At 39.9% G+C, this 26278-nt stretch overlaps 1 protein-coding gene across 4 annotated transcripts in view; it reads right to left on the reverse strand.

Annotated features, from left to right (window-relative positions):
• The window catches only part of LOC109406630 (uncharacterized), a 688592-nt gene that overhangs the window by 217491 nt on the left and 444823 nt on the right, over positions 1-26278 (reverse strand). For 3 of the 4 annotated variants that reach the window (XM_062847227.1, XM_062847225.1, XM_062847226.1), the window contains one exon: positions 12480-12515. The exons of the other annotated variant lie outside the window; for it this stretch is intronic. In XM_062847227.1, the coding sequence (XP_062703211.1) occupies positions 12480-12515 (36 nt within the window). The remainder of the gene's footprint in view (positions 1-12479; positions 12516-26278) is intronic. 4 annotated transcript variants of the gene reach the window in all.

Consider the following 26278-nt stretch of genomic DNA (forward strand, 5'->3'; position numbering starts at 1 on the left):
TCAGCCACAGGACAACGGACACAATACACATACCAAGCAACAGTTAATACGAGGAAGGAAGATTTATTATGAAAAGTTTCATCATTCGGAGCGGGAATCGAATCCTCACCCCATGTGGTATGGTACGGTTATACGCTTGGTGACGCTCACCGAACAGCCACGAGGCTCCACTCTTTTCGAAACTTTCTTAGAAACTCCTTCTATATTTTATTTTGGAATTTCTTTTGTAATTACTTTGGATGTTGGTTTTGAAATTTCCTCAAGCATTCCTCCGGCATTTTTATTTTGAGACTTTCTCCGCCGGTAGTTACATTGAAATTTGATCAGCAAGTTATTAGGAAATTTGTTTTAAAATGTAAGCGGTTATTCCACTGAAATTCCTTCCGCAATACATTTTAAAACTTCTTCGGTATTTGTATTGTGATTATGATTGTGATTCTATAAATCTTATATATTTATAGGATTTTGTTTATAAATTTTGTAAGCGTTTTTTTTTGTTTTTTTTTTTATTTCTTTTGGCTGATTTATCGATAATTTCTTCGGCGATTCCATTGGCGATCTCGAATTAATTCGGTGTACAGCACTTCCTTTGAATTTTTTTTGACAAAATGTTTTGGCAATTTCTTCTAAAGCTACTGTGTAAATTTCCCAGGAAGCTTTTTCTGCTTTTCTCAAAGAAAACCCCATAAATATTCCTGAAAATCTTCTTGAGAAATTACGAAAGGAATAGCTGGACGAGTTTCCTTAAAAATTATCTAAGATGTTGTCAAATGAGTTTCAAAAAACCTGAAAGAATTGCCTTAGGAATAACTGAAGAAATTTCGAATGTTTATCAAATCAATTGGTCAAACCCAATTCCAAAATAAATTGCCGACAAATTTTCCAAAGGAGTTGAAGCAGGAATTGAAAAAAAAGGCACAGACACCGTCTTCAGCCAGAAGCTGTACAGACTGAACGAAACTTAACACTAGACAACGGACACACGGAGCATGCACCAGTGGATACGGAGAAGAAACTATTGTCAGAAAAAGTTTCATCGCCCGGAGCGGGAATCGAACCCTCACCCCACAGCATGGTGCGATTAGAAGCTTGGTGACCCTAAACGCACGGCTACGAGGCTGCATAGAATTTGCATAGAAATTTCAACAGCTACTCCCGAAGAAGTTTTAAAAGGACTGTCAGAAGGAATTCCTGAAATGATTGCGGCCGTCGAAGAAGCTGGCTTGATAACATCTCACTACCACATATGTTTTAGATTACACATGACGGAAGATAATCTGGGAAATGACTTTGTAGGTGGCGTTCAAAACGGTGATCACTCTGAAGTTCAATGGACGCCTTTCTTGTGAATGGGATGGATTCCTCCTTTCTTCCGTTAGCTGTTCGGTTTACGGAATCCGAAATATCCACCGGTGTTGACAGATGGCTAACTTTTCTGGGCCTATCATGATGAGTTTTGCAACGAACTTTGAAAGGACTCTTTCAATGGTGGCTCCGGTGAGGATTAACAGTGGTGTACACAAGAGTAGTCCACTAATTTGGATCACAAACGATTATGAATGCATACAAGCTCCATATTTTCCGCTCAATAATGTCGAAACAATCGATTGTTTTCCCCTTGGTTGCAACTGTCGGCTTTTTAATTCAATTGCCAACAATTTGCTCCACCGCACCATTAAACGACAATCGATTAAAACTTTTTCATTATTGTTCCTCTGGTGATCGTTCGCATCGCACTCGTTCATACGCAACGCCACCGACGCGACGAGAGTCATCGTCACCATTTTCATTGCGATTTTCCACGTAGTAGGTACAAAACAAAAAAAAACACATTAAAAACCTTCCAACAAAGCTTTGGCGGCGGCGGCGGCGGCAGCGGTGGCTGCAACAAAAAAGTTGGATTTTATCCCACCCGGTTGTTCTAAAGCCCCCGCATGCTTGCTGTTTTATTTAAGTCATGCCATGGTTTTAACTGATGGTGAAAAGTTAAACTGTTAAATAGAACTGACTGGCTGGCAGTGCGAGAACTGTGAGTCGAGGTCGCTGTAATCGCTTTCGCACCTAACTTTTCCAATTTTCTCACCTTTTCTGTACAAAATGGGTGAGGTTTGAGTTTGCCATCCGAATGAGCGTTGTGTGGGATTTGAAATTTGCCAACAATTGAGCTTAGAATCAAATGGTTGAATTAACTGTTACGTTTGCTGCAAAGACCGGTAGCAATAGTTCTTTCATAGAGTTGTCAAGATGGAATGAACAATGAACAATTTCCCTGTGTGATACTAGTACGGCTTAGAAAAATCTTTAAAACCGCCATCCGCGATTCGATCCACTTCTTCTTTAGTTCAATCCCAATCAGTTTTCCAAACTAAAATGTCCCGAACATTTCACTTTTATTGCCTAACAATCAGTCAATCGCTGATTCGGAAGTGATGCATTTTTTGCCGAAAAAAAAACAGGCAAAGAAAAGGATTTTCCAGCCATTTCACGCTATCGTAGCCTGTGTGCTATTTTATGTCCTTTCAGCAGAGGAGTGAATGCCACCGAGCTAACATATCATTCGGAAGACACTATGGGCTCCGATGGTTCCACCAGAATGGAACGCTTGGAGAGAGACTTGTTCGTTAAAGTGATTTGCTGAAGTACGTCACAGTCATCAGTAAAATTCGGTGAACGTGTGGGTGCCATAAAATTGTGCGTCGTTGATAGTGACGGTTGTTTTAATTTCAAAATATAAACAAAGAGTGTCGTTATCATAATTTTACATAAACCCGTTTGCCGGGTGTAGCGTCATCAGGTGTACTGTACATAGACTGTGATTTTGCAGTGTTTAAAGCTTTACATGCAAAAGGGTTGCACGCAAAGTTTTCAGCGATTGCGTCAACGATGTTGAAAGGATTCCATTGAATGAATTCAACCAAGGCTGCTGAACGAATTTGGAGAAAAAGAATGCAGCGTGGGCAATAATGCTGCAGCAAGGAACCCGACAGAACGTAGAGCGATGAACCCTTAAAGGATGAGGACAACATTTTTGCATAGTTTCCCGAGCAGAAAGCAATAACAACAGCATAAGGAGCTGTGTTATTTAGGCAAAATAACTGAATAATAGAACCCATTATTTTTAAGTTATTAACATAACATAATATGTTATACATTTGTCGGTCATAAGCGGCAAAATAACAAATATTATAACAGAAAAATATTCCTGGAAAACCATTTTAATAACTTGTTTTGTTAGTTTCAACAAAAACTTAATAACAGTGAATTCGGAAAGTATGTCAATAACAAATTTTGGTATTAATATGTTATGGATCATAATCGGAGAGCAAAATTTGTTATTTGATATCAAATTCAGTTTGTAATTCATTCTAAGATATTTGAAGTTGGTTCACCACAACGCAAGATAATTGAACTTTAGTTATTTCTATATTATCAAATAATACGAGCTTCGTCTTCCAGCTGTAATATATAAACTGTTCTACTTTAAATGTTATCGGAGCACGGTTTTGAAATCAACACGTAATTATACTTGAAAAAAATTTGGTCGTCGATAGAAATGTGTGAATTTTGTTCGTTTGTAGAATCCAGGAGTTCTACAAAGATTCCTCCAAAAAATTTGCTAAAATTTCTCCAATACTTCCTCTGATGATTTCCAGGACCTTAAACATCAATTCTGTAATATTTTTTTCTGAAATTCCTCCATCGATTTCTCTAAGGATTCCGTCAAAAATTTCTTCTGTGTTTATCAAGGGACTTCTATGAGGTTTTTTTCAGGAATTTGTCCTATAATTCTTCCAGAAATTCGTCGACAGATTTCGTCATAATCTTTTCCATAAATAGATCCGAAAAATCTTAAACAAATTTCTGCGAGAGGTCTTCTATGGAATCTTTCACGGATTTTCAAAGATTCCTCTAGATATTCCTCCAGAATTGTGCATAGAATCCCATCAAGGATTTTTTCAGAATTTCCTGTGATTATTTGTCCCGAAGTTCATCTTAAGATTTCTCTGAAAATTTCTTTGAGGACTTCACCTGGATTTTTTTCGAAGGATTCTCCAAGAATTTTTCAAACGATTCTTCCAAGAATTCCAATAATTTCTCAGAAGAGTTACTTTTGGAATTTCTAAAAAAAAAATCGCTACGAGTTCTTTCGAGACTTCTCTAGGGATTTATCGAAGGTTCCTCCAGAACTTTCAAATGTTTTTTTTTCCGAAGAGTATTTAAGGAATTCTTCAGAGGATTCGTTCAAAAATCTTCTTATCTGAATACAAAAATGTAACAAAACAAAGGGACAGGTCATAATTGTCGATCTGTTGTTTTGATTTCAAAACTTGTTACTGTTATGCTATTGTTGATAAGTTGATCAGAATAGTACAACAATAACAAAACTTGTAGTTCAACAAAACATGTTATTGAAATGTAATTTAATGAAGGTATATCAATAGCTTGATTATAACAAAATGAGATTGTCCAACAAAATTTGTTATGGAAAAGTTATGCCTTGATAATTTAATAATAACAAAACAAGATATAAAAACAGGTTATGTGATTTGGGCATTTTTTTTATTATCGTACAAATTGGTACCAAGGTTCTCAGAATTCAATGAAATTTTTTTCACAGGTAGGGTTTATATATATATGAAGAAAAACAAAATTGAAAAAAATCAGGGTCGCCTAATTTTCCGGAAAACTCCAGTGGAATTTCTTCAGCAAATTTTCCAGAGATTCCTTCAGAAATCCGTTTAGGTAATTCTCCGGGAAGTCCACCAGAGATTTATTCAAGCAATGCTCCAGGGATTCTATTGGAAATTCCCCATGAATGTGTCTAGGAGTTTCTTTAGGGATTCATCCAGAAAATCCTGCATTTCCTCTAGAGATTCTAGCAGGAGTTCATACAGAGTTCCCTTCGGAATTTCCTCAAGATATTCGTCCATGTATTGTGCCTTGCAAGATAAATCCGCGAAACGCGTTTGTCTTCTTCTTTTCAATCAAGTTGCCAAAATATGACCGCACCACTATGAACGACCTGATGGTCAGAAATTCTGCATGCGGCGCTCATATCAAATCCACATGAGGCTGCGGCGATATGGCCGCGAGGAGATGCACGCGATACAGACGCAATGTGGAAATGGATAAGATGAAGCCACATCCTCCCGCAGCATCACTAAATAACATCCCGATTATTAAATACAAAGCCGACGAGGTGATGCGTATGTGTATAGTGAAACAATGTCGCGATAAATATTATTACGATTTCTAGCCACTTGAGATGCCACTGTGCTAACTTTTGTTTTGATGTGAACGGCCTGAAAGCTGCTGCGATGCTGTGGGTGGGTGACAGTATCTGTTCGATTTTGACATTGCGTCTGTATCGCGGGAATCTCCTAGCGGCCATATCGCCGCCGCCTAATGTGGATTTATTATAAGCGCCGCAATATTTCCTCGGAAAATTTTCCGGGTTAACTGGAGATATATTATATGAAACTCTTCAGATTCTTTAGATGCTTTTTCAAGAATATTTGAAGAAGCTTATTTATTCGTTTCTCTTAAGATTTTTTTTTCATTTTCAGATTTCTCAAGGAATACTTTCAGAAAATCCTCCAAGAGTTTTATTGAAGGATTTTTAGCAGAGATGTTCTAATCAATTCCTCAATATACATTTTTTTATAATTCCACCCAGTGTTTCCCAAGAAGTTTTTACAGGTATTTCTCAAAAAAAAAAAAAATCTTGAGAAATTCCTCCTGAGTTTCCTACACGAATTCACCTAGGTTTCTTTCAAATACTCCTCCAAAAATTTATTCAAAACTACTTCATTAGTTTTCTATAGGGATATTACTCAAGATTCCTTCAGAAATTCCTTTGGGGGCTCATTCATAAGTTCCAGCTTGGACTCCTTTCGAAGTACTTTTGAATTTTATAAGTTTTATCTTCAGAAACTTCTTCTGGGGTTTCGTCGAAAGCTCTTCCATTGAGTTTTTTTTTTTTCAGAAATACTTTCTACAGAGATTTTTACAAAAATTCTTTCCAATGTTTTTCCTAGAATTTTTTTGAGAAATTCCAAAACATATTTTTTTTTAATATGCTCTTGCAATTTTATCAGGAATGTCTTTAAAGCTCTCTACGAAATATGTGCAGACATTCCTCCGGGTATTTTCCAGAAGAATTCTTTGAATGAATCCCTGAACGATTATCTCAAGAAATCCAGTCACATACTTCTGGAGATACCTATAGAAACTTCCACAAGGAATTCTTGGAAGTTTTCAGAAGGAATTCCTGGAGAAAAAGTCCTGGCTCAATATCTAAAATTTACTCTGGTCTCTGGGGAACAACTTCTGGATGAAAGCCTTCTAAAAAGCTTGCTTGAGTTTTTTTTTTTAACTTTAATAAAATTTTTTTCAGGAATTCGTACGAGAATTCTACTATAAAACCATCCACGGATTCCCTTAGAAATGCATTTAGTGATGCTTTAAGAAAATCAAAGGTTCCTTCAGAAATGTCTCCATGGATTTCTTTTGAAAATCTTCCTCAGACTGCTTTAGGAATTCTTACAAAGATAACTTCGGAAATTCTTCCAGGGATTCGTTTACAAGTTTCCTCAGAGATTCCTTCGAACATTCCTTATGAGATTCCTCCATAAATTTGTGCTAGGATTCAAGTCGTTGAAAAACTTCTATGGCTTCTTGTCAGAATAGATCTAAAAACTGGTCGCAGTGACAAACCCGAAAAAGAATAATAAAAATGTTTTTATAAAATTAACCCATAGATTCCTTCAGAACTTGTTCCAGCAATTCGGTCCTAGAATCTATTACTGCTACAAAAACTGCTCCGGCATTTTTTTTCAGAAATTCTTCCAGGAATTATTTACGAAATTTCTCCAGGGCTTCCTTCAGATATTCCATCTCTATGAGTTCCTTCTTTGAGACAATAGATCTTACAACTGGTCGCAGTGACTTAGATTCCCAACATGGAATAATAAATGTTTTCTTTCTGAAATACCACCCGGAATTTCTTTATAAATTCTTCTGGAGATTCGCTCAAAACATTCGTCGAAAATTTGTCTAGGGATTCCTTCAAAGTTTTCCACAAGGATTTCTCTAAAAAGTATTACAAAGATTCTTTAATAAAAATTTCCATTGATTTTTTTTAGAAAAATTTCCAGACATTCCTTCAGGTATTTCCTCAGGAATTCTAACAAAGATTTGTTCAGAAATTGTTCTGAGCAGATCTGCTGCACAGAAAAGGCGACAAGGGAGGGGTTTTTCCTATTTTTGACAAAGGGCGGAGGGGCGCCTATAGTGTATGGAACATCGGCAATGGGAGAAGTTTAACCCCCAAAACCCCTCCCTTGTGCACGGGCTTGGTTTTGAGGATTTCATCGAATGTGTCCGGAAATTTCTGCAGAGATTCATCCATAGATTCATGCATTACTACTGCCAGTGATTCAGGCAGAAATTCCTGCAGGAGCACAAACAGAGATTTCATCAAGATTTCTGCCAGATACTCCTCAATGTATTATCTTAGAAATTTATTTTCAAAACATACTCCAAGAATGCTATTGAAGGATATTTCCAGGAATGATCCTATGAATCTATCTATCTATATATATAAAAATGAGTTTGAAGTTCCTTTGAGGCAACAAAACTCACGAACGGGTGAACCGATCAGAATGACTCTTGCACGGTTCGGTTCGTATTCGTGGTGGCTGTGTTTATATGTACAAAAAGTTACGAAAATCAGCTAGAAAAGTAACAAAATTGAAAAAAATTGATTTTGCATGAGCTGGGAAGGAAATCAACACGATCGAAATGAAATCAATCTAGAGTGCGGTGACGTTATGAGCTAACAGATGTCAAACCACCACAGCTGGGCAAGACAACGTTTGCCGGATCAGCTAGTTCTTCATATTTTTTTCTAGGAACCCTACCTAAGATTTACCGAGAAGATTCTCCAGAAAATTCTGCATGCAGAGCAAGACTCAAGCTAGGATGGTGGCTACCTATATACATACATACAAGATTCTCCAGAAAGTTCTTAAGAAATTCCTCAAAAAGTTTCTCAGGATTTTCATCGGATAGCCTTTCAGACATTCATTCAAAAGAACGTCCTAAGATTTCTACAGGGATTTTACTGAAGACTTTTTCAATACCGAAAATCCTTGCTTTCAAACGTGGAGTTTCGCTGAAGTGTACTCATACGTTCATGGAATTATAGGCTCAAGCCGACACTTCAGGAGATGGTCCGCCTTCCTGATCACGACTCCTCAGGGGTTTTTTTTTCAGAAATTCCTGCTGGAATTCCTTTTGAAACTACTTTAAGGAGACATTTTTTTCTTCAGAAACTTCTTGAGAATTTTAGGGACTTCTTCAGAAATTTCAGCAATGGATTACTTCTTAACTTTTTCCAAGGAGTTTTTCAGAAATTTTTCTATTTTCTTTGCAAATCCTACAGGGATTGCTTTGTAAATTGTTCCAAAAGTTTCTTAAAGAATTCTTTGGGAAATTCCTTCAGTAATTTATCTAGAAATTCCTTCAATGATTTTTCTTAGAAATTGCTCATGCGGTTCCATTATAAATATGTCCTGGGATGTCTTAAGATGTCCCTGCAGAATTTGTTCAGATATTTCTCCAGGGATTTTCAGAAGTTCTTCCAGAAATTTCACAAAATTACCGAAGAATTCTTTAAGGAATCCATGCAGAATTTTTCCTGGAAATCTCTGGAGGATTGTCTCAAGAATTCCCTTAGAAGGAGGCAAACCAAAAAACTCCCTGAAGAAACTCTTGAATTTTTTGGAGGAATTCGTGGAATAACATTATGGAAGCAATTATCTTGAGAGAAATTCCGGGATGAACATCTAAATACTACCTTTATTCTCTGAAAAAAAAATCATCAGCGACTTATGGAGAAACTCTGCAAGGAAAAAATGTTTGAGAAACCTGTGGATGGATTCATCGAAAAATCCGTACAAAAAATTTAGAAGCGATCTTGAAAAAAAATCACTGTAGAATTCACAGACAGCGGTACTGGTGAAATTCTTTAGGATTTTCTGAAGGAATCTTTGGAAGATCTCCTGGAAATACCTCTGAAGGATTTTTTTTTTACAATTTATAAAGTGGTTAGTACACCAAAACCCCTGAACTACTACCAGGAGATATTTCTAAAGGAAATCCTGCAGAAACATTTTTAAAAAACCCAGAAGAAATTCTTAGAGAACCACTGAAACCCTATAAAATAAATGTTTGAAGAAATCTTTAAAATAATACCTGGAAGCACTGAAGAAGCCTCTGCAAGTATTCATTGGAACATATCTTGAAAAATTACTTCCAAAAATTTAAGGTATACCTTTTGAATTAATTTGTGCAGAAATTGTTGAGAAGATCTATGGAAAAAATCTGAGAGAATCCCCGAAGGGAGGTCTGAATAAAGTCAGAGCAATGCGTGGAAGAATATCTGAAAGAACTATTCAAAGGAACTTCCGAAGAATCTTTTGGGGAATTGCTAGAGCAATGCTCGAGAAAATCCCTGATTAAAGTTAAATATTTCAAAAAAAAAACCTCTAGAGAAATTCAAGCACTGGTTTCTGAAAAAGTTTCTGGAATAAAAATTTTGAGAAAGAATCCACGAACTTATGGGAAAAAAATCCTCGCGGAATTGCATCTTTTGAAAAAACGTTTGGAGGAATTCTCGCAGAAACCCCTGGAGAAATTTCTAGAAGAATTTCTTGAGAATTTTCAGAGAAATAAAAAAAAATAATCCTGGAAAATCATTTTTGGAGGAATTCCTTCAGACATGTTTGAAGAAATACACGAAATAATACAGGCATGAACATATGCCTTCGAATGAATTTCTGAGGAAACTCGTGGACCAGTTTGAAAATTCACCTTTTAAGACATTTCTTGAGAAACTTCTAAATAAGTGCCAAGGAATACGTGTTGCTGTGTTTTCAATGCGTCGTCATGGATATTTCCGAGATTCATTAGGTAAACCCTTAAGCAACTCACATGTCATATGAGAGTAACGGCAGCGCAAGTTTTGGTTGTTTAGAAGTTAATTTAACTTATATACAACCGAAACTTGTGTTGTCCTAAGTTAGGACTCCTAACTCTTATATGACAAGCGTTTTTTTTTTGGTCTCAGCATCATATCCTGGCCGGAGTACGCGTAGCTATATCTTAGTTGGCCGTTGAACTCGAAGTGCTCCATCAGCCAACAATTTGCCACCCGTTCTGAAATTTTGCAGGCTCAACTGGTAAGTGCACTCGGACGATAGCTAGAGGGACTAGTCGGTCCAGAGTTCTTGGGTATGGGGACTACTAGGCTGTGCTTCCAGTCTTGCTGTAGTGTGCCGGCGTTCCATTCTTGATTTATTAACACGAGTTGCCTACCGCTGTAGGGGAGAAGCTTTAGTATCGAGTACCCCAGTTCATCTGGTTCAGCTGACTTGCCCTTGACCCTGTTCAGGGCATAGTTCCACCATGATGAAGGGTTGGTTGAAGAGTTGACCTTGGTCAGGGGTAGTTGGGAAGTCCACTATACTCAACTATGGGTCGGTGATTTTTCTCCACAGCTCCAAGGATGACTGGTCCTCGTTGATTGTGTCGAGGAATTCGATCCAACCTTTTTCTTTGATTTCCCTAATAATTTGCATTCGCTACGGGTGACTTGGTATCGTTTTTTAGCTAGTTCTTGATTTGGGTGCTCGGCGAGCAAGTTTTTCTGAGACTATTTGAAGGTGCACATGGCCTTTCTACGAATATTCGGAGAAGTCTTTATTTCGGGAAGTCTTTCTGCCCGGGTTATTGATAGTCTTCGGAATAGAGTTTTCAGCCGACCCAGCACAGAGAGCAGTCAAATCCGCGGTTGAGTATGGGGGAATTTGTTCACTTCCTGGCTGACTGATTTGTTGAGGTATATCGTGATTGGGTAGAAATCACTTCCCCGGGTGTCCATTTCCAAGGACCAGAGGAGGCGACTAGTGATGGTGGCGCGAGGCACGTCGATGGCCGTTTCTACCAGCCCGCAGATAAACGCTTGGGTGCCATTCAGGATCGCAAGGTTGTTGTTACAATCAACATCGACGATACATCTGCCTCCTCAAAAGGAAATAACCGATATGGTGAAGAACCAGGGGAGTCTGACCGCGACAAGATCAATCTCCTCAGCCGTGAAGTTCATAGACACACCGACTGCAACCATCTGGTAGATGTTAGCCCCAGTTTTATCTTTTTCCTAGGGTGTTGTCCATCGTCGCGGGGGAGTCGTGATGTATCTCTTAGATGGCTAAGGCAACCGGTTGAAAACCATGGACTAGAGCTTCCAATTGCGGCAGGTTGTGATGAAAACCATGTATGTTCCACTAGTCAGCGAGAGTGATAGGGCCTTGATTAGTGGGTCAGCTGGAATTAGTCTTCGGACGCGAATGGGACTTACCGTCCGGACGACGCTGTCCGGGGTGCTCAAGAAGACCCTATTCGAGGTCGTGACCGTATTTTGGATGGGACTTGACGGTCCAGGGTGCTCAATTATCCTTGCAGCTATTTCTGTGAAAATTACTGTGTGGTTTTATTCCTTTAGCTAATTGCTTAAAATAACATAAGAAATAAGACGTTTTACAGCTTTTACAGCTACACCTTGTCCTTGTTTTACGTCCACCATTGGCCAATCTTTAAAAAATTCTACTGCTAAAACAATAAGCATACTGAACATTTTTATATTTTTTGTAGCATCTCCTCAATCAATAGAAGTTTACAAAAATATGAAAAAATCTAGTTTGCTCATTGTCTTACCAGTAGTATTTTTTGTTACTCAGCCAACGGTGGACGTAAAACGAGGTTGAAGTGTATTCTGGAAATATTTCTTATATGTTTATAAACACCAAAGCTATCATAATCTTAAAAATCACTTTTAATTTTAGCAATTGATCCTAATCGAAGGTTGCCGTCAGTCTTCAAAAATAATGTCTCGTCGAATGTCGTCCAATTTTGTGCCCACTGTGATACTCTCTTAAACGCCACTGAAAGTCCTCTCCGGAGTCATCATTCCAATTCCTGCAAATTAACGATAGAGTTCTAACAAAGTTCTTCACTTGTATCTTTTTTGGAATTTTACTGGTATCCTCACAGGTTTCTGCTGAAATCTCAACAGAAAACTTAAACGTTTTGACATCCAGAATCTGGTAAGTTTACCCAGAAGTGAATCGAAGATTCCCTCTGAAATTCTACAGGAACTTCCTCATTGACGTAGTTTACGTCAATAAAAACTTTTCTTAAAGGCATAAACCTTACAGCGCCTCTGTTTCGGATTATCTGAACAAAACAAGTCATGGTAAAATACAAAACACCAATTTGAAACGACATGCACAAAATCTACCAACATCTACAATTAGTATACAATTAAACCAATTCATGCAGCATGCCCTATATCAACATGTAACATCAAGAGAACCGTTTATTGTCACACAACCGTCCCCCTGGTAATTACGTACTGGTATCTACTGTGGCGGTGGTGGGTGTAAACTTTCCTGTAAAGTGGAGAAGAAAAACAAGAGAGAAAGCAGAAACTTTAGCGCACATCTGTCATATCCTTCTGGGATCCTGCTGGGACACCCAGCTTTACACGACGACATCATCATCATCATCATCATCATCGATGGTACCCACCGGTTACAACAATGGGGGTAGTGAAAGGTGTGGAAAATCTCTGAATCATTGATGAGTTGGTGTTGTTTCAAGGTTCGTGTCTGACGGTGGTGGATAGCCACTGACTGGACGACATCGATAAAGGCGTTACCAAGGGCGTTACACTACACTGACTGGACTGGTATGGTGTCGGTTGTTTGTGTTGTGTGAGAAAACTGTGCGAGCACCTCCCATCCCCCCTCGACTGCATTATAATGATGATTGCTTCCATGTGAATCATTAATTAAAACGATCTCGTCCCCATGAATAACTAATTCATCGTTCTGTTCCGCTTGCTTCAAAACGACGACGCCGACCCGCAGGTCAACTCTACATCGACAAAGATGACAACGACGGCGACAACGGGACTCATCCCCAGTCTACGATGTTCGTCGCAGATGTTGACACCCCAGTCCGAGGGACCACCAACCAAGATATCGAGAGCGGTGTTAAATGGTGAGATTTCCTAGCGTTTCGTCTTGGAAAATAAATTATAAATTCAAAAATTGATTAACCTTTCTCACTTTTGTGTGATGGCTGAGGCTGCCGACTAGTCTTTGATGTAGCGCTCGGAGCAACATTTTCCACTTACGAAAATGTCTTCGTCCGCTTCGCTACTGCTTAAGAAACAAGAAGGGATACATTCATTGAACGGGACATCTCATTCCGAGCGATTTTAATTTAATGGCTTTATCCCACCAAGAGAGAAGTCCCATCTCCAATCTCGCCGGACCATATGTTGGATGTTCCCGATCCGGCAGCACCCAAATTCGTCCTCCCCTCGCCCAAACAGTCTCACACGAATTGCGACATCTTTGTTTCCGAAGCGTTAATTAATATTTCCCAGAACCGGAGGGCGAAACTATCTGATGACTACAACTGTTGGCTGCGTGTATGGCGAAGATCATCGCCAGCCGCTGCGTCGGTGGGATTGTACGGTAGTGGGTGTGGGAAGGAGAAATACGAAAATAAAAACTACGCCAAATGCTCTTGTTGTGTCGTCGCGCTGGTGAGTCACAGTAAGGGTATGGGATATTCATTTCATATCAGTACACAAGATTCTCCTAACAGGTAAAATCCATTTTGATAAATTCATTTCAGGTTCCTTCTTTAGGGTTCCATTAAGTGGAATTTATTTGTATTTAAATTAGATGCTGTATTTAACCCTCCTAAGATGTTAACTTTCTCACACCACGATGGCGTAGAGTACGTTCAGCGTGCCTATATTGGGCATATTGTTCCCGACATCCTACTAGGGTTAAGTTATGGTTTCAGGAGGATTAAGGTAAAGGGACGAAGGGCGCTTAGAGAAAGTTGGAGGGAGGAGGAAGGAACGAGAGCACTAATGAACTTCGTTTTTTTCTTGAATAGATACTCCAACAGGAAGGTCTGGGTAGTGTAGGGTTAAGGCCGTCATCTACAACAATAGTAAAAGCCACGACTACTCACTCCTCGACCCTGTAACTCGGAAGCTCATGGGATAGGGATCTACAGGGTCGTTTAACACATTCCTTTCCCACTGTACACTGGCCACAAATGAGAGAATCAAGCAGGACAGGATAATTTACGTATCTCCTTTCCACAAACGGTTAAACAATCAAGGACGGACAAACATGACTGGGCAACGTCTGTAAATGGAATGAGAACTGGAATCCCCGAACGGCGAGGTTTGAAAGTTCCGTGATGAACTCGGTAAAACGGGGCAAAGTGGTGTAAGAGTTTCACATTCAGGGTTACACTTTCTACCAATAAGCTACCACGGAAGCTAATTACAATTTACAATCATTTATTGATGACGTCAAAAGGGGTCTATACTTGCATGCTCTTTGGATACTCGACGTGGATCCGGATCCTGGTTGATGAGGTAGCTGGGAATAGCCGGTCAAAGACCAGCGTCATCACTGGTGGTTGATCGTCCAGGTGTGCGGACGGGTTGCCAGACTTGGGCGAGAGTTGTTACGGCGTGTTTGGCAGATATCTTCCCGATGGACTTTTGGAAGATGGCGGCCGAATAGTGCACTACCGATGACGGGCATATACTCGGGGTTGACACAATGGCGGTTTCTGGAAAGCCTGCCGAACATCTACAATGGGCACAACGTTCACTTCATTTCCACAGCCTCTTCACAACTTCGTGCGGGTTCTTCCGTGAACTTCTCCGCCGTGGTAGAGAACTGGCTGTTTTAGAAAAAAGGCACAAAAGAAAAAGGCCCCTTGCATGGACCTTTTTCTTATCTTTTTAATATGTTTGTCTTCGTTGGTATTTTTGCTCGTGGAATTACATACTTTTAGCACACTAACATAGTTTTTTACTAATCATTCACTAATTTTACTAACACATTTTGTTGTACAAATACTGGTTTTGTAAATCCTTTGTACTCGACCCTCGACTAATTAGAATAACCGCGCGCACTACGATTCCGTTCGAGGATCAAAGTCACCAAGAGAGTTCTTTTGTCGATCATTGCCGCTTTTATAACATCTATTACACATAAATTTAATGTTAAGGGCCATGTTTGTTCACCCTTTACGTTGTATCGCCATCTGTGGATTGGACACTAAACCACTAGGCCTGTGAGCTATTATGTTTTTCCATGTTAAAACTGCTCGAATCAATCGATTTGTCATAGCTTGGTAAATCTCGAGAAAGGGGGACGCTCACTCACTTGCCGCTGGTGTTGTCAACCCGTGAGTGTGTCTCTCCCAGTGTGTACGTTTCTGTAGGGGAGAATTGGGCAAAAGGATTGGTGGTGGAGCCAACAAGTTAATATTGGAACCGAACGGTTACAACCCACTAAACAACATTCCTATGGTCGCCAAACCCTTCGTCTCTCCAGAACTACCAAGAAGGCAATGCTACAGGGAGAGGCTAGTACACATTGCATGTTCAAGGTTAGCTGCGTAGCCTGCAGCAACAAACATCGATGACTCGCTTTCGAGAGTCCATCATGGTAGCAAGCTGGCACTTAGTCAGTTTCCTGAGTGGTCCTCACCACTCCCTTTGTCCTCGGGAGGCGAGCAGGGTCAACCCCACGTCCATGCCCAACTGTTTTGCAGACATCAAGAACTGATGTCTACGTGCAACCAGATCTGACCTGCTGAAGGCAAAGGTATCACTACCATTCAGGCCCTATCAGCAGCACAAGTAGGTTGCTAACAGTAGGGTCTCCACCTGACCCGGCCCTTACCGGGGGCCCCTTTCCAACCGCGGGCTCAGATCTAACCCAGTAGATCGACGCCACGACAGCAACGCTACCAGGACTTCCTCTCCGCGGCCATTTATTCGCTGTAATTAAGGGTCGATTTCGACCGTAGGGCACCGGTATGACCTACGAAGCTGACTCTGAGCCCCTGGACCATCTCTTGTACCGCATTTGAACTAGCCATACTCGGTAGCTCCAAGACGATGCGGTGATAGCCGTTGAAACGGCATTCCAGCCAAACTCATCCCTACACATCCTCGGAACAAGTTTGCCCGGAGCTGTGTTCTCTCCGCATCTGGCAAGCATGCAGTCACGTTATTGAACTGTCTGAGGGTATCCAAAAACTCCCATGAGTATGAGTCATCGAGTATACAAGCGTGATTATTGATCATTTACTGTATTACGAATATATGTACCGATTTTTGTCAACACACAATGTTTTACCAAGAAGTTTCCCTCGGGTCTACAGAGGAGATTTAAGGCATTACAAGGGTGGTTTAAGGCGTTTTAAGACGTTCCCTTTCTTAAGAGTTTAATGATATTAGAAGACGTTTAAGGGGATGTCAGATGGGTTCACGGCGTTTCCGGTATTTTCAGAAAGCTTTCAAGGAAGTTTCAGGGATGTTTCAGCGGTGTTTTAAGGCGTACCGGAACCTCCTGAAGCCATCTTAAACACCCTGTATCTCCCTTGAAATATCCTACAACCGCCAGGAATACATTTGGAACACACCTGAAACTCTTGTGAAATCGCTTAAACCATTTGGAACGTTCCTTCCCCTTCTGAAGCACCCTGAGATCCACTGGAAAACTCCTGGAACACCTTGGAACACTTTGAAACCCCCTAAAACGCCCAGGAAACCCTCTAGAATGCCTCTGAAACTTCTTGAAACACCTCTGGAACGCTCATGACACGCACATGGAATCCCTTGAAAACGCCTTCAATCCCCTGTAACGCTTCTGAAACCCCTTGGAATACCGCTCGAAGGTTCTTAATTTCCCTGAGAGCCCTGGAACGTGCACAAAACCCCTCAAGACTCCCTGCGATCATTTGGAATCCAGGAGTTCGATACTGGGATTTCATCAGGGATTCCTTGAGAATTTTCAAAGGAAACTCGTGATGGAGTCCAATTGAGAAGTCCAGGGGAACTGTCCCAAAGAACTTCTGGAGGATTTCTATTCCTGCACGCTCTCCAGAAGGAACTTCTGAATGATTCTCACAACGAACTGCTAGATTTCTGAAGAGGTTTCATAAGGAACACCTGGAGAGTTTCCAGAAGCAACCTCTGGAGTATTTTAAAATGAATCTTCTGGAGAATTTGCAATGGGTGAAGCATGAACTTATGGAGGATTTGCATAAGGAAGTCCTGGAGACTTGCAAAAGGAGCTTCTGTAAGTTTTTAAGAAGAAGCTACTGGAGTAGTCCAAGAAGGAGTTCCCGGAGGTTTCGAAGAAAAAAAATTACTGGGGGGTTTCCTGAAGGAAATGGAGTAATAAATCCAAAAGGAATTTTAAAGAATTTTAAAGAAGTCTAAAAAAAATCAATACGCTAAAATCGAGGTTTCAAAAGGTAATCTTACAGCAATCCATAAAATGAGTCAAAATAAAATCCCAGGATTTTTTGAAGCGGACCTGATGTGGTGGTTAGAACACAAGACTATCACGCCGAGGACCTGGGATCGAATCCCACTCCCGAAATACTCACATAATGTGAGTTCTTCCTTCCGAAGGGAAGTAAAGCGTGGGTCCCGAGATGAACTAGCCTAGGGTTAAAAATCTCGTCAATACAGACAAAAAAAATCCCAGGATTTTTTTTTTGAAAATCTCAGGCAGAATTTCTGACCCTCAGAAAAACGTCAGAAGGAATTTCTGGAGGGATTTCAGAAAAGAATCTTGTAAGAATTCGAGTTCTAGAATTCGCCAACATCTTTGTGAATCTCAAAAGCAAATCTTGAAGGAATTTTAAGAGCAACTCTGGTTAAAATCCAGTTTGAGGTTCCTAATGTATTTCTATCCCCAGTTGAGCTCCTGAATGAATTCAGATGCTGCTAACAAATTGTCTAACAATTTTATATTGATTTAAAACCATTATAACTTTTGCTTGGCAAAGTGTTTGCTTGTAAAACTTCCGAAACATTTTGAAACGTTGCACACGTTTTTTCTTTAAGCTTATTCCGTTTTTTGTCCAGAACCGTCTGTCAATTGAAAATCATGAACCGTGTTGACAAGAACATATCTGTAAATATTTTACAAATGTTTCCCTGAAAGCCCTGCGAAATCGTCTGAAGCTCCTAGGAAATGCCATGAAAACACTCTTGAAAGCGTATTTTAAACTTTTTATTTTAAAAAATTAACACTGGATACGGCCCTGCAAATCCATTGAAACTTACTGAAATTTCGCTGAAGCCCCTTAAAACGCCTTGAAATACCTCTTTGATCCCCTGCCGTCTCCGGATTGGCGATCCATAGCCTTAACCACTAGGCTAACTGAAAAGTGAAACCTCCGTGAAACTCTATTATACTCCCCGATTTGAAACACCTTAAAACCCTTTTCAAAACCCACCTGAATCTCCTAGAAACTCCGTGAGATAGCCCTCTTAAAGTTCCATGACTTTCCCACTCTTAAACTCACCTTAAGTCTTTTAAATCTCCTTGAAACCCCCCCCCCCCATGATTCTTGAAATAAATATAAAAAACTCTCTTAGATCCTCGAGGAACTTACATAGATCAAACCACCAAGTACCCCTTGATTTCCCTAGGAACCCACTTTTTTATTCTTCATGGCTCTACGTCCCCACTGGGACTTGGCCTGCCTCGCTTTATCTTAGTGTTCTTTGAGCACTTCCGCAGTTATTAATTGAAGGGCTTTCTTTACCTGCCATCCCATGAATTTGTATATTGTGTGGCAAGTACAATGATACTCTATGGGTGTCGAGAAAATTTTCCCGAGTGGAACGGGAATCGAACCCGCCATCTCCGATTTGGCGATCCATAGCCTTAACCACCAGGCTAACTGAAACCTCCGTGAAACTCTATTATTCTCTCCGATTTGAAACATCTTAAAACCCTTTTCAAAACCCACCTGAATCTCCTAGAAACTCCATGAGATAGCCCTTTTAAAGTTCCATGACTTTTCGAGCCCACCTAAAACACCCTGAAACCCCGTGAAATCCTCTAACATGACACGCTTTCACTCTGAAACCACCTTGAAGTACCTCCGAAACCCCTGGGAACCCCTAGATCGCCGGGGAACCCCTGAAGCCCCACCCCGTGAAAGCCCCTAGATCGCCTAGAAAACCATTCTAAATTTCCTAGAGCTATCAAAAACTTCACTTGAACCCCCGGATATCTCCCTTGGACCCCGCAAGAACATCCTTGAAACCCCCAGGAAGCTCCTTTGAAACTCTCAGGAAGCCCCAAGCCACCTCAAATACCTTGAAACCCCTCTGAAACCCCTTGAGATTTTCTGCAACTTCTTTCAAACCGGGAGAAGCTTTCCAAGAAGCCGCCGTAACTTCTCTGACGATTTCCACGACATCTCTCTGAAAGCCCCTTAAATTCCTCAAAGTCCCTGCATCCCCAGAAAGCCAACCAACGGAAAACCCTAAAGCATTTCGGGGTAAAACGCCTCCTGAAAACCCCATATACTCTTCTGAAATCCCGCATGGCATCACCTTAAAGGCCTTAGCCACTCACAATCCTTAATCCATTACCGCCCAGCGACCTGTTTTGGTATTAGGAGCTACGAAAGTCCAGTGATCTATTCTCAGATCAGTTACTTTTTCGATTACCGTGGAGAAACAATATTGAGGATCCCATGAACTCTCCGATAGTGCGTCATTTAGTACATATTTGCTCCAGTAAGTGGCTCTAGTAAAATATTAAACATTTTACTTTGAAAAGTGTTGCATCAACATCAGCCATAATACTTGTGCAGTGAACAACACCCCAGTAACATGGTTGTCATAATATATAATTATAAGAGTTACGAGACGTTACGTTATTTCAACTCAATGCTAGAAAACGTCAAATTAACTTCTATACAACCAAAACTTGCGCTGCCGTAACTCTTATATGACATGTGTGTTGCTTGGGAAATCGTATCTAAGCAGCACAGATGTCGCAGAAGAGTCACGGCAGTAGCACAGGTTTCTGGTAGCACAAGAGCTTTATTTATGTAGTTGGGGTGGTGGGGGTAAAGTGGACAACCTAAGCAATTTGGTCGTTTCCAGTGGAAATACGGCAAAATCCATCTGCTTTTCCGAGTAACATGGAAGGTAATGATATACTCTAGAATTCTCGTAAAGGATTGCATTTAAAAAAAATATTGTTTTCTTTGATTATTTTCTTCACCAAAACGTGCATCAAAATAGCGTGAAAAAAATCGGTGGGGGTAAAGTGGACAATCGATGGGGTAAAATGAACAAGTCGTTAAAAGTTATATAACAGCATATTTTTTCTATGTTTTTAATTACAAACTATCAAATTTAATACGAAACCTTTATTTTGTTGCTTTAAAATTTTTAATACAAACTTTGAAACACACTCAAATAATTATCGTAAAAATAGTGTAAAAAACAAGCACTTTTTTGGATGAAAATTATATTTTGTTGATATAAAATATTTTTTTATAACTTTTTACTTCAACTATCTCACGATATGTATGATGGCTGATGATTCTGGAGTTTGCATAAAAAATTATGAAATTTTGGTGAAATTTGAACCGATTGTCCATTTTACCCCCACCGTCTGATTATGTTAAAATTATTCCCAAAACATTTTTTATTCACAAAACTCTTTTTTTTTCGGTCAAATATAGTCTTCTACTTGGTCTTCATTGGTTTAGGGTGTAAAACTTGTAATAATTTGAAAATAACTTACGAGAAAACCTTAGCCATGTTAAGCAGATTTTACATCATTTCCGATTATTCACGTTATTTTTAAAGATTTTGTCATTTTAAAGATGTTTATTTGATTTCAATGTTCAAGATCAGCAAAAGTATAACGATTCATCCTCAGGCATAAGCATCAATCGTTAAAACATGTTGAAAAACAATAGAAGCCAAGAAACTGTACCCTGTCCATTTTACCCCACCTGTCCACTTTACCCCCACCACCCCTTCTAACCCAATGAAAGAATGACTTGACCATGACTCGTGTGTTACCAAGAAGCTACGCTGTCGTGACTCTTTTGTAACATGTGTTGAAACCTTTCTTTGGTTGAGTTTGGAGTCTTCGGCAAAGGACAGAAGTCAAGGCTTCGCGAGCAACGGCAAAATATAATTTTAGAGTCTAAGAGCTCAATTACAATAACTTTGCTACATTACTTGGTAATCTTGAGGTTATCGAACAGACAAAGTACAAAAGATATAATCGTGAAAGAATTACACCTAAAGAATATAGAGAAACACTGGAAGTTCGAATTCCAGAGTAGTTTGGAGAGCCTAGAATATCCATAAATGTATAAAAAGCGTAATCGTGGTGCACTGTGGCTCCTTCAGTAGCAAAGACTACAGTTCAAGAACATTGATTACTATAAAAGCATGACACAGAATGTAGATATTGCTACCCAAGCTTTAAAGTATATTGGGGGTTCCTATGTGGCAAAGTCTGACGGTCATCAACATATATGACTTCCATAGACAGATGAACAGAAATGGTGGTTCCAGAGTCCAGAGTAGCTTGAATGGCCTAGATCACCCTGAAGGCCCTGAGATCTGAAGGTTTTATCGGTGCTTTGGGGCTTTTTGGGGCTTCGGAAACTTGACAGAAACAAACGAGAAACCCATTTGTATGCGTTTCACTTCGGAGCATTACAGAAGCTGCTGAAACGTCCTGCAAACCACCCAAACGCCTTGAAATATCTGGAGATGCCATTCAGGGGGATTTGTAACCTCTTCGAAACCTCTCTGAATGGAGCAGATCTGGTGTGGTGGTTAGAACACAAGACTATCACGCCGAGGACCGGGGATCAAATCCCACTCCCGACATACTCACAAAAAAAATGTGGGTTCTTCTCTCGGAAGGGAAGCGTCGGTCCCGAGATGACTAGCCTAGGGTCAAAAATCTCGTCAGAACAGACAAAAAAAAACCTTTCTAAAGCCCCGTGGAGCACCCCAAAAGCCCCTTAAATGTGTTGAAATCACTCTAAAATCCACTAAACTCACTGGAACCCCTATAAACCATTCCAGTACCCCAAATAACATCACTTCAACAACAACAAATCTTATCAATCACCGTCCTCAAGTTTGCCTACAACCTTAAAATCCATAAAGGTAATATCCATTTTGCACCGCTGCAGCGCGCTGACCCGCTACCAGAAGCAGAGCTGCGGTGGGTTCCCATAATGCTCTTAGTACTTCATAATGCCCAGTTTGGCGCACCACAACAATTCACCAATGTTTACGATTTTTTTTATTTTTTATTTCAATATTTTTTTTTTAAACTTGTTTTAGTATTTAAGAAAACCCAGTTTTTTATATTTTTTTTTTTGTTTTTTTTTTCTTCATAGGATTTTCTTTAGAAATAAGTACTGGTCCAGAAAAATCTACAAAGCACTGCGTTAAAATTTTTGAAAATGCTAAATGCTCTTAGTTTAGTTTTCTCCACTACTTTGTTTAGTTCACTCTTTGATTGGATTTAACTGGTTTGGTTTCTCTTCAATATTTTAGGGTTGATCTTTGATTGTTTATGTTTTGATCTTTGATTTAGTTTGGATTTCCCTTTTTCGTTTTGGGTTTGCTCTCTGATTTATTCTTCTTTGGTTTGGTTTCATTTGTCCTTAGTTTGGGTTTGGTTTATAGTTTGGGTTACTGTTTGTTTTGGCTTGCTCTCTACTTTGGGCGGCTTTTGGATTAATTTGTAGTTAACTAGAGTTCAGGATATCGTTGTTCATATAAGCAACCGCGAACGCGCTCGTAGTACCATTATTAAATTTAGTGGTTTAATCGAGAATTAAAAAGAATCATCTTCCAAAACATGTTTAAATTGATTTAAGATGACGAAAAATGATATTTGAATCAAAATAAAAAAATGGGTATTAGAGGGTTAAAAAGGTTTACTATTTGGCTTGAAGAACGGTTCAAATTAAAACAAAAATATGAAAATTTAATATATATTCATAACAAGATTATATCAATTTTTGTTAGACTTAACATGCGAAATTATAACAAAATTATAACAAGTTCTGTTATATATTTCAAAACAAATTTGTTACAAGTTTTGTTATAAATCTCTTGGCTCGGGTAACCAAAATAACAAAAAACATCAACCTTTTTCAGGACACCATAAAAATCATACAAATTCTGACCTAATTTTGTTACAAAAAATTTAACAAACATTGCTATAAACGTGTTACGAAATTATGTTAGAGGCTATATTTTTATAATGCATTATATAACAAATGTTGTCATACATCTATTTGAATAAATAAAACAAGTTTTGTTATAATTTTGTTTCTAAAATAATAGCAAATTTTGATATGATTTTGTTATGACTATTCACCTATAAAAATCCTTAGAACAAAATTATACCAACTTCTTTTATTTCTAACAAAGGTTGCTATAATTTTGATATTATCTAATTAGGTGCTTCTGGTCGGGGATCGACGACGCATCAAATGTTTAACCTGCGGATGATCCTAGACAATAATAAGGGAATTTAACTTGCAGAGTCACCTTCAGTTCATTGATTTTAAAGCAGCGTACGATTCAGAGAAAAGCAATGAACTTTGGCAGATAATGTCAGATCATGGTTTTCCGGCGAAACTAATTAGGCTGATACGCGCAACGCAGGATGGATCAAAATCAAGTATTCGGAACGCAGACGAAGTGGCTACCTCGTTCGTGACCTTGGATGGATTGGCAGGTCTGGCGTGCAGAGGAATGTCACTATCATCACACGGCCGTACATGATCTTTGGCTTTGTGGATGATATTGTTCTCATCGGCATCGATCGTAGGGCAATGGAGAAAGCTTATGCTCCTCTAAAGCAAGAGGTAGCGAGTGTAGGCTTGACAGTAAACTCTACCAAGACGAAGTGATTGGTGAATGATTGTGGGTAGAGATAGAGGCAGGCCGAGTGGTGTTATTGAGGTAATGTTTGATGGGGATGTGTTTGAAGTTTGAAGAATTTGTTTGTCTTGGAACACTTGTGACAATGACGTTTCCCGTGAAGTGAAAAGGCGTAATGCAGCTGCGAATAGAATCTTTTACGGATTGTGTAACAAGCTTATGTCCCGTAACTTGCAAATGCAAACGAAATTCGTTTCATTTTAAACGCTGATACTTCCGGTCGCCCTCTATGGTTACGAGGCGTGCACGTTAGAGACCGAAAAACTTTCGCAGTTTTTGAGCGCAAAGTGCTGTGGAAATTCTCGATGGAAAACAAGAAAATTGAGTGTGGTGCAGACACTTGAATCACGAGTGTACAAAGGGGCGAATATTGTGAAACGTATAAAATACGGAAGACTTCAGTGGGCTGAGCACGTAGTGCGCATGTCGGAAGAAATAATAGCAAAAACGAGATTCAACAGGGAACCAGGTAGAGGTCGACGACTTCGTTGGCGACCGCAAACGCATTGGATGCAGTGGTGTCATCGTGGTTACCCCAGGTTACTCACTGAGTAGCCAGCTCTCTAGCTCAAAAAATTGTTTGAAAATATGCATTTTTTTCGTGATTTTATGGACGCTCCCATGTTCAGTATGATAACTGGATAACTTCAGGTGGTTTGTTTAGATTTATGAAACTTTAAACTTAAATAATTAAAAATTAAGAAAACTTGCAAAAGTGTTATGAAATTTTTCGCATTTTGATCGATCAAACGATCAAATCTGCCTACATGTCAATAATGGTTGCTACTCCGTGATTGATCTGTGCTGGTACCAATTTCACTGAGATCCGAATGAATAAGGGCTGGGACACTCCACTTATTCTCAAAACGCAATTCTAGCAGCTCATACATTTTGGATCAATAACGGCGCCGGCCACGTCCTTATAGTCAGTTGGGAAGGGAAAGGAATGTGTGCTGGTTGTTGCTACTAAAGACCGAGATCACCTCTGCATCCCCACAATCAGCACGGACAGGGGTATTTGTTAGATGGAAAGGATGGGACATCTGGGAGTCACCGTTGGGTAGGTGATGCGATCCATGGATTGGGGGTTATTTATAGTGTTCGTAAGGTGATACATTGTGTGGTGAATAAGGTGAATAAGGTCAAGCGGCACAGCACGCTTTGGTTACATAACTTGTAGGCGTTATATACACTGTGCTGTGAGTGGAAGTTGGAAGGGAGGGCAACGACTTTTTTCCTATTCGTTTCTGGTTCTAGCGATATGAATATACATGACTTGTATATGTAGAGAAGAGAGAAAGAGAAAGTGGATAGAAAGATACAAAGTAGGATGAAAGGGACAGGTCAGAGATTGAACCCATGACCTTCTGCATATGAATCAGAAGCGGTAGCCACTAGACCACGGTAAACGCACGGGTATTCAGCATGACCATGCTGAGGGTGACGGGTTCGATTCCCGGTCGGTCCAGGATCTTTTCGTAAAGGAAATTTCCTTGACTTCCTTGGGCATAGAGTATCTTCGTGCCTGACACACGATATACACTTGCAAAATGGTCATTGGCAGAGGAAGCTCTCAGTTAATAACTGTGGAAGTGCTCATAGAACTGTAAGCTGAAAAGCAGGCTTTGTCCCAGTGAGGACGTTACGCCAAGAAGAGGAGAGAGGAGCCACTAGACCACCAAGCCCGTCAGATTATGCACGAATACGGATTCCCGGATAAACTGATACGATTAATCAAGACGACGATGGATCGAGTGATGTGCGTAGTTCGAGTATCAGGGGTACTCTCGAGTCCCTCCGAATCTCGCAGAAAGTTACGGCAAGGTGATGGTCTTTCGTGCTTGCTGTTCAACATTGCGTTTGATGGTGTAATTAGGAGAGCGGGGATAAACACGAGAGGGACGATTTTCACGAAGTCCGTTTAGCTGCTTGGTTTCGCTGATAATATTAATATTATTGTTCGTAAATTTGAGACGATGGCGGAAACGTACATCTGACTAAAGAGTGAAGCCAGGCGAAACGGATAAGTCATTAATGTTGTCGAAGACAAAGTTCATGATGGCAAAGGGCTCCAGGGAGGAATCACCGCGCCCGCCACCCCGAATTTATATCGACGGTGATGAAATCGAGGCGGTTAAAGAATTCGGGTACTTGGGCTCACGTGTGACCGCCGACAACGACACCAGCAGAGAAATTCAGAGGCGTATTGTGGCAGGAAATTGTGCTTACTTTGGACTCCGCAGAACTCTACGATTCACCATAACACGAACTTAACTATCTACAAAACGCTGATTAGACCGGTCGTCCTCCATGGGCACGAAACATGGACCCTAC

Source organism: Aedes albopictus, chromosome 1 (genome assembly GCF_035046485.1).
Source record: "Aedes albopictus strain Foshan chromosome 1, AalbF5, whole genome shotgun sequence".
In the NCBI taxonomy this organism is placed as follows: Eukaryota; Metazoa; Arthropoda; class Insecta; order Diptera; family Culicidae; genus Aedes; species Aedes albopictus.